Here is a 13996-nt window from a genome sequence, read left to right on the forward strand (position 1 = left end):
TAAACCCAGGATTGCTTTACAGAGAGAAATGTTGAGTCTGTGCAATAGATTATTAGAGATGAAGACAATGGAGGGGGAAACAGTGGTAAAACCAGGTTGCTAGTGAGAAGAAAGATTTAAATGAGATGAATAAGAAGGAGGTCGCATTTAATATGTTTAATTTTGCAAATACTAACTGTAGCTATTTTAGAATTATCACAGAATGCTGCTGTAAGGTCAGGGCTGAGGGAATAATTTGAGAGCTTTGGAAACACAAAACCTTCATATCCTCAATGAATTTATCCACTCATAGCTTTCTTCTTATTCCTGTAGCTTGACAAAATAAAAATTTCCTTCTCACTCACATTATACTCTACTGTGGGGTTGGTGGCCCTAGGTCTTTTGGGGATCCAGGCTTCTTCGATCTTATGGCACTGCCATCTTAAACAGGTGACATCTAAGGTGGCTGCAGAAGGTATAGTCTTAAGGGCCTCATGGAAGATTTTAGAGGTCCTAACATGTATAACTTCTGCCCACATTCCTTTGAGGATCCAAGAGAAGTGGAAAATCCAGCTTACTGGTAGAGGAAATGAAATTTAGAAGAATATAGTCAGTCTCTGTTATAGCGCTCAACATACACACCACCACCACCACCACCACCACCACCCACCACCCACCACCCACCACCCACCACCCACCACCACCACCCACCACCCACCACCCACCACCCACCACCACCACCACCAACCAACCACCACCACCAACCACCACCACCAACAACCACCACCACCAACCACCACCACCACCACCCTGACACACAGAAAGAAGAAGAAAGCTATAGGAGTGGATGAATTCATTGAGGATAAGAAGATAGAGTGAAAACTGAGGAGGAGAGTTCAAGAAATGGAAATACCAAATGGAATAAGATGTTCCAAAGAGAGTAAGGAAGATCAGATGATTCAGAGATGTTGGAGAGCCTAGAAGAGAACCAACCTATATAGAGGTGAAAGTGCCAAGAAGACGGAAGATAAATTTCCATAAGGAGGATAATGTCTACTTTGCTAAGACTCTTGCTTTCATCAGAGGCAAAGAGCATCATGATAATTGTTAAAAAAAAAAAAAAAGAAAGAAAGAAAGACACCTTATACATCTATACTCCACCTCAAAACCATCATTAGCTTATCTTTACAAATTTTTGAAACCCCAAACCTATCAGCTTGGCTTTCAATGCCTTCTTTTGCCAGCCCGGCCTACCTGTCCACCCCTCACCGTTACCTCCCAAGTGCCCAGCATATCCCAGTCACTGGGTTGCTCATTATTCGCAAGACCACCATACTCTCTCCCATCTTTATGGCTTTGATTTTACAGCTTCTTCTACCCACCAAAGACCTGGCTCTTCTCAAGCCCTAAAACAAATGCTACACCACCTAGGAATAAAGCCTTTACTGATTTTTCCATCGACATTAACCTCCCCATATTCCACCAGACTTTTTGTCCTTCCTTTACTTTGTCATGTGCAACCATCTACTTTATATCACTTATATGTTCATGTGACTGCTTCCCTCAGTAGACCATGGGATTCTTAAGTGGTGAAGCAGGGCCACTAAGATGTACAACCCCAAGAAAAACAAGATAACACTAACGTCTAGGTCAGAGGCTGGAAAATGTTTTCTGTAAAGAGCCATATGGTATTTTAGGCTTTGTGGCCATTTGGTTTCTGTCACAACTACTCAACTGTGCCATTTTAGTTCAAAAGTATCCACAGACAATATGTAAATGAATGAATACGGCTGTCTTCAAATAAAACTTTATTTATAAAACAGGCAGTGGACTGAATTTGATCCATGAACTATAATATGCTGCTCCATGATCTATGTGAATGATGCTTTCTGGAGCACAGCATGAGTGGGGTCCCCTGAAATATAATCTGCGAAGTCCTGGGGAGAATTAATATACTTCTTAATCATCTTTGTATCTTTTACCCCATTTCCCACCAGCACCTAGTACAGCCTTCCACGTAGTACGCTCTCAATGTTTGTTTTTGTTTTTCTGAATTAAATATGCCTGAAAAGATACCAACTTAGTTAATCATAACAGCATTTTGAGAACTTCATTACCTTTTAAAACTATCTTGCATGTTTGTAGTAAAGTAGTTCAAGAAGGAATCTTGTAAGCCCAAGAATCATAAAAAGAATGTAACAGGGGAAGATGCGAGCTCAAAACATCTAAGGATTAGCAGCTGAAAGAAGAGAATCTGATATCAGAGCTGGGTAAAAGCAACAAAAAGGCATTTCAGTTCTGAGAAACCAGCACCAAGGAACATCACATCATATGTGATAGATGTCTCACAACACCCTCTAAATCCATGTGAATAATGCATTTAATGCCAGCACTTCAATGCTGGAAAGACGTTCATGATTTGGAGGAAACTCAGAGACCAACCAAAATGATTAAGAGACTGAAAGGACTCATTTATGAGCAGCTATAAAAGAAGCCAAATATGAGCTTGGTCTGCTGATTGCTAGAAGATGGGGAAAAGGTGTACAAATTACTGAATGCTGTAAACACCAGGAAGAGGAGGAATGATGGTCAGCTCTACTGGACGTAGCTCTTGGTAGGCACATATCTTGGGCATTCACACATTCCTCTCATTACTGGGTCTGAAAACATTTATGGGCCATCTGAATAATATATAACTGGAAGTGCTGTGATTGGTAATGTTCTATTATTACAGGAAAATAGTATAACTTAATTATACTTTAAGTTCTAGGGCAAAGGGGCACAATGTGCGGGTTTGTTACATATGTATACATGTACCATTTTGGTGTTCCAGAAGAGCAAATACAAGACAAACTATTGTTTATTAAGGAAGCAAATGTTCCAGGAATGTTACACAAGCTGAGAGAATAAAAACTCACTAATAGTACACTCTTAGAAGTATCAAATATATACAATTGTGGGTAACAGTATATGATTCATAACTGTTTAAATTAAAGCACAAAGATGCAAAAATAGCTAGATATTTCCTTCCTTTCCTTCCTTCCTTTCTTCCTTCCTCCCTTCTTTCATTCATTCATTCATTCAACCATCAGTCCCTCCATCATCGATCCATCCACCATGTATTTATCCACCAATCCATCTATCCATCCCACATAACTACTGCCTATGCACTATTTGCTAGGTCCTGTGCTGGTGATACGAAGTAATACTGCACAGGGCCTAAACTAAAAACAAAAACAAAAAAATAAACCTACAGTCTAAGAGTAGGGTCAGGGAATACTTTAAAATATAACTGGCTGGGCACAGTGGCTCACACCTGTAATTCCAGCACATTAGGAGGCTGAGATGGGCAAATCATTTGAGGTCAGCAGTTTGAGACCAGCCTGGGCAACATGGTGAAACTCTGTCTTTACTAAAAAATACAAAAGTTAGCCAGGTGTGGTGGCACGTGCCTGTAATCCCACTTACTCGGGAGGCTGAGGCAGGAGAATCATTTGATCCTGGGAGGCAGAGGTTGCAGTGAGCCGAGATCGCACCACTGCACTCCAGCCTGGGCAACAGTGCAAGACACCATCTCAAAAAAAAATAAATAATATATACGTATATATATGTGTGTGTGTATATATATGTATATTTATGTGTGTATATATGTATTTATATATGTATGTATGTGTGTGTGTGTGTATATATATATATATAAATATATATAAAATTGTAAGTTGAGTGAGATGAGGGACATCTTCCATGTAAAAAGTGGGCTAAGAAGGAACAGGTAAGTTCAATAGAGAGTGATAAGGGAACAAAGAAACGTGGCCCCTAACTCAGATGACAGAAAGGGGAAAGGTCGGGATATTCACAGGGGAATTGATATCTTGGCTGAGTCCTAAAGAATTCTGAGGCATCTATTAATCAGAAGGAGTGGGAATAACCATCCCAGGTAGGAAGAATAATACGTTTAAAAGACTGGAGATAACAAAGTGCTAGATCATTTCATCACAACACATGTGGAACTGACACAAGTACTTCAGATTATTTTAGACAGATAGTGTAAGGCATGTGGTGATCTTAAAAATAATAATTAGAATATATTATGATTCTGGGTGAGTTTCATGTTCCTTATCAATTTTTGTCTCTTCCAAAATTTATCCATTAACAGAATCACACCCTTCTATGGCCAAATAATTGCAAACATTTATAAGGACTTATTCTGTGTTTGAAACTATTTTAAAATCTTTTTTTTTTAAATTATACTTTAAGTTCTAGGGTAAAGGTGCACAACGTGCGGGTTTGTTACATATGTATACATGTGCCATGTTGGTGTGCTGCACCCGATAACTCATCATTTACATTACGTATATCTCCTAATGCTTTCCTTCCCACCTCCCCCCACCCCATGACAGGCCCCGGTGTGTGATATTCCCCTTCCTGTCTCCAATCGTTCTCATTTTTCAATTCCCTCCTATGAGTGAGAACAGGCGGTGTTTGGTTTTTTGTCCTTGCAATAGTTTGCTGAGAATGATGGTTTCCAGCTTCATCCATGTCCCTACAAAGGACATGAACTCATCATTTTTACAGCTGCATAGTATTCCATGGTGTATATGTGCCACATTTTCTTAATCCAGACTATCATTGATGGACATTTGGATTGGTTGCAAGTCTTTGCTGTTGTGAATAGTGCTACATAAACATACGTGTGCATGTGTCTTTATAGCAGCATGATTTATAATCCTTTGGGTATATAACCAGTAATAGGATGGCTGGGTCAAATGGTATTTCTGGTTCTAGATCCTTGAGGAATTGCCACACTGTCTTCCACAATGGTTGAACTAGTTTACAGTCCCACCAACAGTGTAAAAGTGTTCCTATTTCTCCATATCCTCTCCAGCACCTGTTGTTTCCTGACTTTTTAATGATTGCCATTCTAACTGGTGTGAGATGGTATCTCATTGTGGTTCTGATTTGCATTTCTCTGATGGCCAGTGATGGTGAGCATTTTTTCATGTGTCTGCTGGCTGCATAAATGTCTTCTTTTGAGAAGTGTCTGTTCATGTCCTTTGCCCACTTTTTGATGGGGTTGTTTTTTTCTTGTAAATTTGTTTGAGTTCATTGTAGATTCTGGATATTAGCCCTTTGTCAGACGAGTAGATTGCAAAAATTTTCTCCCATTCTGTAGGTTGCCTGTTCACTCTGATGGTAATTTCTTTCCCTGTGCAGAAGCTCTTTAGTTTAATTAGATCCCATTTGTCAATTTTGGCTTTTGTTGCCATTGCTTTTGGTGTTTTACACATGAAGTCCTTGCCCATGCCTATGTCCTAATGGTATTGCCTAGGTTTCCTTCTAGGGTCTTTATGGTTTTAGGTCTAACATTTAAGTCTTTAATCCATCTTGAATTAATTTTTGTATAAGGTGTAAGGAAGGGATCCAGTTTCAGCTTTCTACATATGGCTAGCCAATTTTCCCAGCACCATTTATTAAATGGGGAATCCTTTCCCCATTTCTTGTATTTGTCAGGTTTGTCAAAGATCAGATGGTTGTAGATGTGTGGTATTATTTCTGAGGGCTCTGTTCTGTTCCATTGGTCTATAGCTCCGTTTTGGTACCAGTACCATGCTGTTTTGGTTACTGTAGCCCTGTAGTATAGTTCGAAGTCAGGTAGCGTGATGCCTCCAGCTTTCTTCTTTTGGCTTAGGAATGTCTTGGCAATGCGGGCTCTTTTTTGGATCCATATGAACTTTAAAGTAGTTTTTTCCAATTCTGTGAAGAAAGGCATTGGTAGCTTGATGGGGATGGCATTGAATCTATAAATTACTTTGGGCAATATGGCCATTTTCACGATATTGATTCTTCCTATTCATGAGCATGGAATGTTCTTCCATTTTTTTTGTGTCCTCTTTTATTTCGTTGAGCAGTGGTTTGTAGTTCTCCTTGAAGAGGTCCCTCATCTCTCTTGTGAGTTGGATTCCTAGGTATTTTATTCCCTTTGAAGCAATTGTGAATGGGAGTTCACTCATGATTTGGCTCTCTGTTTGTCTGTTACTGGTGTATAAGAATGCTTGTGATTTTTGCACATTGATTTTGTATCCTGAGACTTTGCTGAAGTTGCTTATCAGCTTAAGGAGATTTTGGGCTGAGGCAATGGGGTTTTCTAAAGATACAATCATGTCATCTACAAACAGGGACAATTTGACTTCCTCTTTTCCTAATTGAATACCCTTTATTTCCTTCTCCTGCCTGATTGCCCTGGCCAGAACTTCCAACACTATGTTGAATAGGAGTGGTGAGAGAGGGCATCCCTGTCCTGTGCCAGTTTTCAAAGGGAATGCTTCCAGTTTTTGCCCATTCAGGATGATATTGGCTGTGGGTTTGTCATAGATAGCTCTTATTATTTTGAGATACGTCCCATCAATACCTAATTTATTGAGAGTTTTTAGCATGAAGAGTTGTTGAATTTTGTCAAAGGCCTTTTCTGCATCTATTGAAATAATCATGTGGTTTTTGTCTTTGGTTCTGTTCATATGCTGGATTACGTTTACTGATTTGCGTATGTTGAACCAGCCTTGCATCCCAGGGATGAATCCAACTTGATCATGGTGGATAAGCTTTTTGATGTGCTGCTGGATTCGGTTTGCCAGTATTTTATTGAGGATTTTTGCATCGATGTTCATCAGGGATATTGGTCTAAAATTCTCTTTTTTTTTTGTTGTGTCTCTGCCAGACTTTGGTATCAGGATGATGCTGGCCTCATAAAATGAGTTAGGGAGGATTCCCTCTTTTTCTGTTGATTGGAATAGTTTCAGAAGGAATGGTACCATCTCCTCTTTGTACCTCTGGTAGAATTCGGCTGTGAATCCATCTGGTCCTGGACTTTTTTTGGTTGGTAGGCTATTAATTATTGCCTCAATTTCAGAGCCTGTTATTGGTCTATTCGGGGATTCAACTTCTTCCTGGTTTTGTCTTGGGAGGGTGTATGTGCCCAGGAATTGAACCATTTCTTCTAGATTTTCTAGTTTATTTGTGTAGAGGTGTTTATAGTATTCTCTGATGGTAGTTTGTATTTCTGTGGGATCAGTGGTGATATCCCCTTTATCATTTTTTATTGCATCTATTTTATTCTTCTCTCTTTTCTTCTTAGTCTTGCTAGTGGTCTATCAGTTTTGTTGATCATTTCAAAAAACCAGCTCCTGGATTCATTGATTTTTTGAAGGGTTTTTTGTGTCTCTATCTCCTTCCGTTCTGCTCTGATCTCAGTTATTTCTTGCCTTCTGCTAGCTTCTGAATGTGTTTGCTCTTGCTTCTCTAGTTCTTTTAATTGTGATGTTAGGTTGTCAATTTTAGATCTTTCCTGCTTTCTCTTGTGGGCATTTAGTGCTATAAATTTCCCTCTACACACTGCTTTAAATGTGTCCCAGAGATTCTGGTATGTTGTGTCTTGGTTCTCATTGGTTTCAAGAACATCTTTATTTCTGCCTTCACTATGTTATGTACCCAGTAGTCATTCAGGAACAGGTTGTTCAGTTTCCATGTAGTTGTGTAGTTTTGAGTGAGTTTCTTAATCCTGAGTTCTAGTTTGATTGCACTGTTGTCTGAGAGACAGTTTGTTATGATTTCTGTTCTTTTACATTTGCTGAGGAGTGCTTTGCTTCCAACTATGTGGTGAATTTTGGAATAAGTGTGATGTGGTGCTAAGAAGAATGTATATTCTTTTGATTTGGGGTGGAGAGTTCTGTAGATGTCTATTAGTTCTGCTTGGTGCAGAGCTGCGTTCAATTCCTGGATATCTTTGTTAACTTTCTGTCTCATTGACCTGTCTAATGATGACAGTGGGGTGTTAAAGTCTCCCATTATTATTGTGTGGGAGTCTAAGTCTCTTTGTAGATCTCTAAGGACTTCCTTTATGAATCTGGGTGCTCCTGTGTTGGGTGCATATATCTTTAGGACAGTTAGCTCTTCTTGTTGAATTGATCCCTTTACCATTATGTAATGGTCTTTTTCTCTTTTGATTTTTGTTGGTTTAAAGTCTGTTTTATCAGAGACTAGGATTGCAACGCCTGCCTTTTTTTGTTTCCCATTTGCTTGGTAGATCTTCCTCCATCCCTTTATTTTGAGCCTGTGTGTGTCTCTGCACGTGAGATGGGTCTCCTGAATACAGCACACTGATGGGTCTTGACTCTTAATCCAATTTGCCAGTCTGTGTCTTTTAATTGGAGCATTTAATCCATTTACATTTAAGGTTAATATTGTTATGTGTGAATTTGATCCTGTCATTATGATGTTAGCTGGTTATTTTGCTCATTAGTTGATGCAGTCTCTTCCTAGTCTCGACGGTCTTTACATTTTGGCATGATTTTGCAGCGGCTGGTGCCGGTTGTGCCTTTCCATGTTTAGTGCTTCCTTCAGGAGCTCTTTTAGGGCAGGCCTGGTGGTGACAAAATCTCTCAGCATTTGCTTGTCTGTAAAGTATTTTATTTCTCCTTCACTTATGAAGCTTAGTTTGGCTGGATATGAAATTCTGGGTTGAAAATTCTTTTCTTTAAGAATGTTGAATATTGTTCCCCACTCTCTTCTGGCTTGTAGAGTTTCTGCCAAGAGATCAGCTGTTAGTCTGATGGGCTTCCCTTTGTGGGTAACCCGATCTTTCTCTTTGGTTGCCCTTGACATTTTTTCCTTCATTTCAGCTTTGGTGAATCTGACAATGATGTGTCTTGGAGTTGCTCTTCTCGAGGAATATCTTTGTGGCATTCTCTGTATTTCCTGAATTTGAATGTTGGCCTGCCTTGCTAGGTTGGGGAAGTTTTCCTGGATAATATCCTGCAGAGTGTTTTCCAACTTGGTTCCATTATCCTCATCACTTTCAGGTACACCAATCAGATGTAGATTTGGTCTTTTCACATAGTCCCATATTTCTTGGAGGCTTTGTTCATTTCTTTTTACTCTTTTTTCTCTAAGCTTCTCTTCTCGCTTCATTTCATTTATTTGATCTTGAATCACTGATACCCTTTCTTCCAGTTGATCGAATCGGCTACTGAAGCTTGTTCATTCATCACATAGTTCTGTTCTTGTGCCATGGTTTTCAGCTCCATCAGGTCATTTAAGGACTTCTCTACACTGTTTATTCTAGTTAGCCATTCATTTAATCTTTTTTGAAGGTTTTTAGCTTCTTTGTGATGGGTTTGAACTTCCTCCTTTAACTTGGAGAAGTTTGATCATCTGAAGCCTTCTTCTCTCAACTCGTCAAAGTCATTCTCCGTCCAGCTTTTTTCCATTGCTGGCAAGGAGCTGCGTTCATTTGGAGGGGGAGAGGTGCTCTGATTTTTAGAATTTTCAGCTTTTCTGCTCTGTTTTTTCACCATCTTTGTGGTTTTATCTACCTTTGGTCTTTGATGATGGTGACGTACAGATGGGGTTTTGGTGTGGATGTCCTTTCTGTTTGTTAGTTTTCCTTCTAACAGTGAGGACCCTCAGCTGCAGGTCTGCTGGAGTTTGCTCGAGGTCCACTCCAGACCCTGTTTGCCTGGGTATCACCAGTGGAGGCTGCAGAACAGCGAATACTGCTGAGCAGCCAATGTTGCTGCCTGATCTTTTCTCTGGAAGCTTCATCTCAGAGGGGTACCCGGCTGTGTGAGGTGTCAATCTGCCCCTACTCGGGGATGCCTCCCAGTTAGGCTACTCAGGGGTCAGGGACCCACTTGAGGAGGCAGTCTGTCTGTTCTCAGATCTCAAACTCTGTTCTGGGAGAACCACTACTCTCTTCAAAGCTGTCAGACAGGGACATTTAAGTCTGCAGAGGTTTCTGCTGCCTTTTGTTCGGCTATGCCCTGCCCCCAGAGGTGGAGTCTACAGAAGCAGGCAGGCCTCCTTGAACTGCTGTGGGCTCCACCCAGTTTGAGCTTCCAGGCCGCTTTGTTTACCTACTCAAGCCTCAGCAATGACAGGCGCCCCTCCCCCAGCCTCGCTGCTGCCTTGCAGTTCGATCTCAGACTGCTATGCTGCTAGCAATGAGTGAGGCTCCGTGGGTGTGGGACCCTCCGAGCCAGGCGCGGGATATAATCTCCTGGTGTGCCGCTTGCTAAGACCATTGCAAAAGTGCAGTATTAGGGTGGGAGTGACCCAATTTTCCAGGTGCCATCTGTCACCCCTTCCCTTGGCTAGGAAAGGGAATTCCCTGACCCCTTGCGCTTCCTGGGTGAGGCAATGCCTCGCCCTGCTTCGGCTCACGCTCGGTGGGCTGCACCCACTGTCCTGTCCCCACTGTCTGATAAGCCCCAGTGAGATGAACCCGGTACCTCAGTTGGAAATGCAGAAATCACCCGTCTTCTGCGTCGCTCATGCTGGGAGCTGTAGACTGGAGGTGTTCCTATTCGGCCATCTTGGAACTACTTTCTGAAACTATTCTAAAATCTTTATGTATATTAAGTGATTTTATCCACTTAACAGCTCTATGAGGTAGGTACTATTATTGCTCCCATTTTAGAGATGAGGAATAGAGGCAGAGAGAGGTTAAATAACATAACTGAATTATACAGATAGTAGCAGAGCAGCATTTCTTAATTGGGGCATCTTACTCCAGAATCTCTGCTTTTATGTCCACTGTGCTCCTGCAAACCTTCTAATTCAAGAGCCTATTTTCATATCTTTACTTCTGTAACTCACCTAAAAGTTGATCCAACAAATAATCAGGGACACAGTCAAATATTTTGGGAGAAGAATGTTTATAGCAGCAAAACTTATAAAATATAAGATAGAAAATAACCTATATGTCCTACAATGTGGAATGTTTAATCATGGTATAGACCATTAGGCAAGCATTAGAAGTTATGATCTAGAAGAAAAATAAATAAAATGGGAAATTCTCAGTATAAAGGTCAAAGGGAAATGCAAAGATACAAACTGTGATCCTAGCAATGTGTTTGTGTGTGTTCAGAAAAGAGATCCATTAGTCAGACTGAGTTCCAATTCCAATCTTGACTCTGTCATTTATTACTTTTGTGACCTTGGATAATAATTTCATCCCTCTTTACCCCAGTTTTCTCATCAGAAAATTGGGATGAGTTGTTGTAAGGGTTAAAAAATTCACACATGTAAAATGCTTAAAATACTGGCTGGCAAGCACTTGACAGCTATCAAAATATAGGAAACTCTATTTAAAAATTAGAACTGAATAGTACACATTCAGATGGTAGTTTACTAAGTATTCTTTGTAGTCTAGGATCCAATATTTTATAGCTTCCTCCAATTATTTTTCCCTTTTACACTTGAAAAAATAATTGTAAGTCGAGTGAGATGAGGGGCATTTTCCATTGCAAGCAAAAAGTATTTGCTTTCAGAATCTACTTTGTCAAATTATAAGACTTACTAAACACTTAAGCAAACACTGAAGGGTTATCAAAGTTTTCTTTTTAACCAGATACCTTCTCAAGGCTATATTCCTGATATTTTACTTTGGTTGAATACTCTTTAATTGTGAGGATTTAAAACTATTTAGAACTGTGTTTTCATGTCAGTTAGGATCAGTAAATTGAAGAAAATTACAAATTGGCTTTTGAAGAGCCTAAGGCCATATATAGTTTATTTCTCATCCATGTTTTGAAATTATCTTAATTATATTGATTTTTAAATGTCAATTTAAAAAATAGAAGTGAGCAGTTTTAATAATAGCACCCATCTGTTTTGCCTCAAAGTTTTGTTTTTCTTTTTTTAATTAAGAGAATAATTATTTTTAATTGATAAGTAAAAATTGTATATATTTATGGTGTATAACATGTTTCAATATATGTACACATCATGGAATGTCTAAATTGAGCTACTTAACATATACATTATTTCACATATTTATTTGTAGTGAGAACACTTAAAATCTGTCATTAAGGAAATTCTTGAAGTCATTGGAGCTGGTCTCAGGAATAAAGCTACTGGTTCAGGGGTATGTGATTTTCAGTGCTCTGCCCAGAATCTTCAAAGTAGAATCAATGGCTTAAGCACTTTCTTAAGAAAACGCTGGAAAATCATTGACCAGGGAAATTAGGTTATTTTGCTGCTCACACCATTAAGAATCTGGTTTCCTGGCAAGCTTTCATAGTCTTTCTTTCTCTCTCTCTCTCTCTCTCTGTGTGTGTGTGTGTGTGTGTGTGTGTGTGTGTGCGCGCGTGTGTCTCTCTCTCTCTCTCTCTCTCAGGTGTCCTATGTAAAAGCGATTGACATCTGGATGGCGGTGTGCCTTCTGTTTGTGTTTGCTGCCTTACTGGAATACGCAGCGGTGAACTTTGTCTCCAGGCAACACAAGGAGTTCCTGCGCCTCCGAAGAAGACAGAAGAGGCAGAATAAGGTATGATTGCCTCTCAGTTCAGACAGTGTAGAGCTTGAGATGGTTAGCTAGGCAATGTAATTCAGAAAACAGAAGAGCACACAATAAGCAAGAAGCCAAGGTTAATTTTTGTTCTGATTTGTCCTACTACAGTGACTTAGTGCTCAGCTTAGGCCTTTAAAATTAGGGAGGATTGTCAGATTCCGCAAATAAAAATACATATCATGGAGTTAAACTGGAATTTCAGATAACAAGAAACAATTTTGAGTATAAGCACATACCAAATATTGCATGGGACATACTTATACTAAAAATTGTTTATCTGAAATTCAGAAGTAACTGGGCTCCCTGTATTTATCTGGCAACTCTAATTGGGGATATATACTCGATTTGACAAAGTTACTTTAAAATCCTGGTTCTTCTAAATATTGACAGTGTGTGTGTGTGCATGTACATCTGATTGACTTTTTTTCATCAATTGCTCTGGCTTTATGTAAATTATGCCGTACCCATGTAGATTGCAACATGATAAATCCAGTGAGACTGGTCTCATTATCTCAACTTAAACTTTAGTGCAGAATTCTAAGCTTTACACTGTCCAGAGACTTCAGGTTTGAAATGTATAGCTCCAGATCTCCAGTCCTGTGGTTCCCAAAGTTGCCTGCACATTGGAATCGCCTGGGGATATTTTAAAAATCCCAAGCCTTAGACACACCTTACACCAATGAAACCTCAACGTTAGGAGGGGCACCAGCCTCCATATTTCTGCAGCTCCCCAGGCAATTCTAGTGTGCAGACATGCTTGGAAAGCACTGTTCTGGTTTATAACCCAATCTCATAGAGGCTATCGAAAGGCTTGCACCTGTTTTCCACTTCAAACTCTGGGAGAGAAACATACCCTTTGATATGGAGAATGTTACCTCCTGTAACAATATTGCTTGAGAACTAAAGTTAACATTTTATGTACAGTAGAGAGAGAGAGAGATTTTTCAAAATCTGGTCCAGAAAATATTTGATAAATTAATCCTGCTGGTGAAGTAATAGTTATATGCTACTCTGTTGGAATGAAAACAAAAATATTTCACAGTCCCTATTAATGCTGCAAATACCTAGATGTAAAGCTGAATATTTGTTGTGAGACATTGCTTATATTGAGGAGTTTATGTGGGTATGAGCTCACTGAGTTCTGACTGCATCCTCTAAAAGGTTTCCTGCACATACTCTGGGCTGGAAGAGATAAATCTATCCTGTTAGCTGCCCTGTCTCACTCTTTGCTACCTCTCAGGAACATTTTGTCCTGCCATAGATAAGGAAAACAAGTAAGCAAGCACAAATATCCTCTTGGCTGTACATTACCTTTTAATGTTGTGCCTTTCTCAATTTTCTCCTCACTGCCTCCCTGTTGGTGCTAACGTTTCTTTAATCACATTCACAGAAGTCCAGCACACAGCAGCAAAAGTTCAGGATCACTTGTGCCACCCAGAAAATATGCTTACATTATGATGGTATTTCAACACAAAACAGTACAGAGTTAAAAGAACTCATGCTGCAACTGTCTATTAGTCAGTGGATGGTTTAAGTCCTTCAACAACTTCTTTTACATATGGTAATACTGCTCAGGTTTCCCAAACTTACCTTATCATAATGAGACTCACCTAGGACCCTTGTGAAACATACTAATTCTCAGCAAAATTCCTTTCAGATGTTGATTTATAA

At 39.7% G+C, this 13996-nt stretch overlaps 1 protein-coding gene across 3 annotated transcripts in view; it reads left to right on the top strand.

The window, feature by feature from the left end:
- GLRA2 (glycine receptor alpha 2) overlaps positions 1-13996 on the top strand; it is a 299238-nt gene that overhangs the window by 239843 nt on the left and 45399 nt on the right. For all 3 annotated transcript variants that reach the window (XM_054544349.2, XM_009234599.4, XM_002831396.5), the window contains one exon: positions 12152-12301. In XM_054544349.2, coding sequence (XP_054400324.1) covers positions 12152-12301 — 150 coding nt within the window. The remainder of the gene's footprint in view (positions 1-12151; positions 12302-13996) is intronic.

This window comes from Pongo abelii, chromosome X (assembly GCF_028885655.2).
Source record: "Pongo abelii isolate AG06213 chromosome X, NHGRI_mPonAbe1-v2.0_pri, whole genome shotgun sequence".
Classification (NCBI taxonomy): domain Eukaryota; kingdom Metazoa; phylum Chordata; class Mammalia; order Primates; family Hominidae; genus Pongo; species Pongo abelii.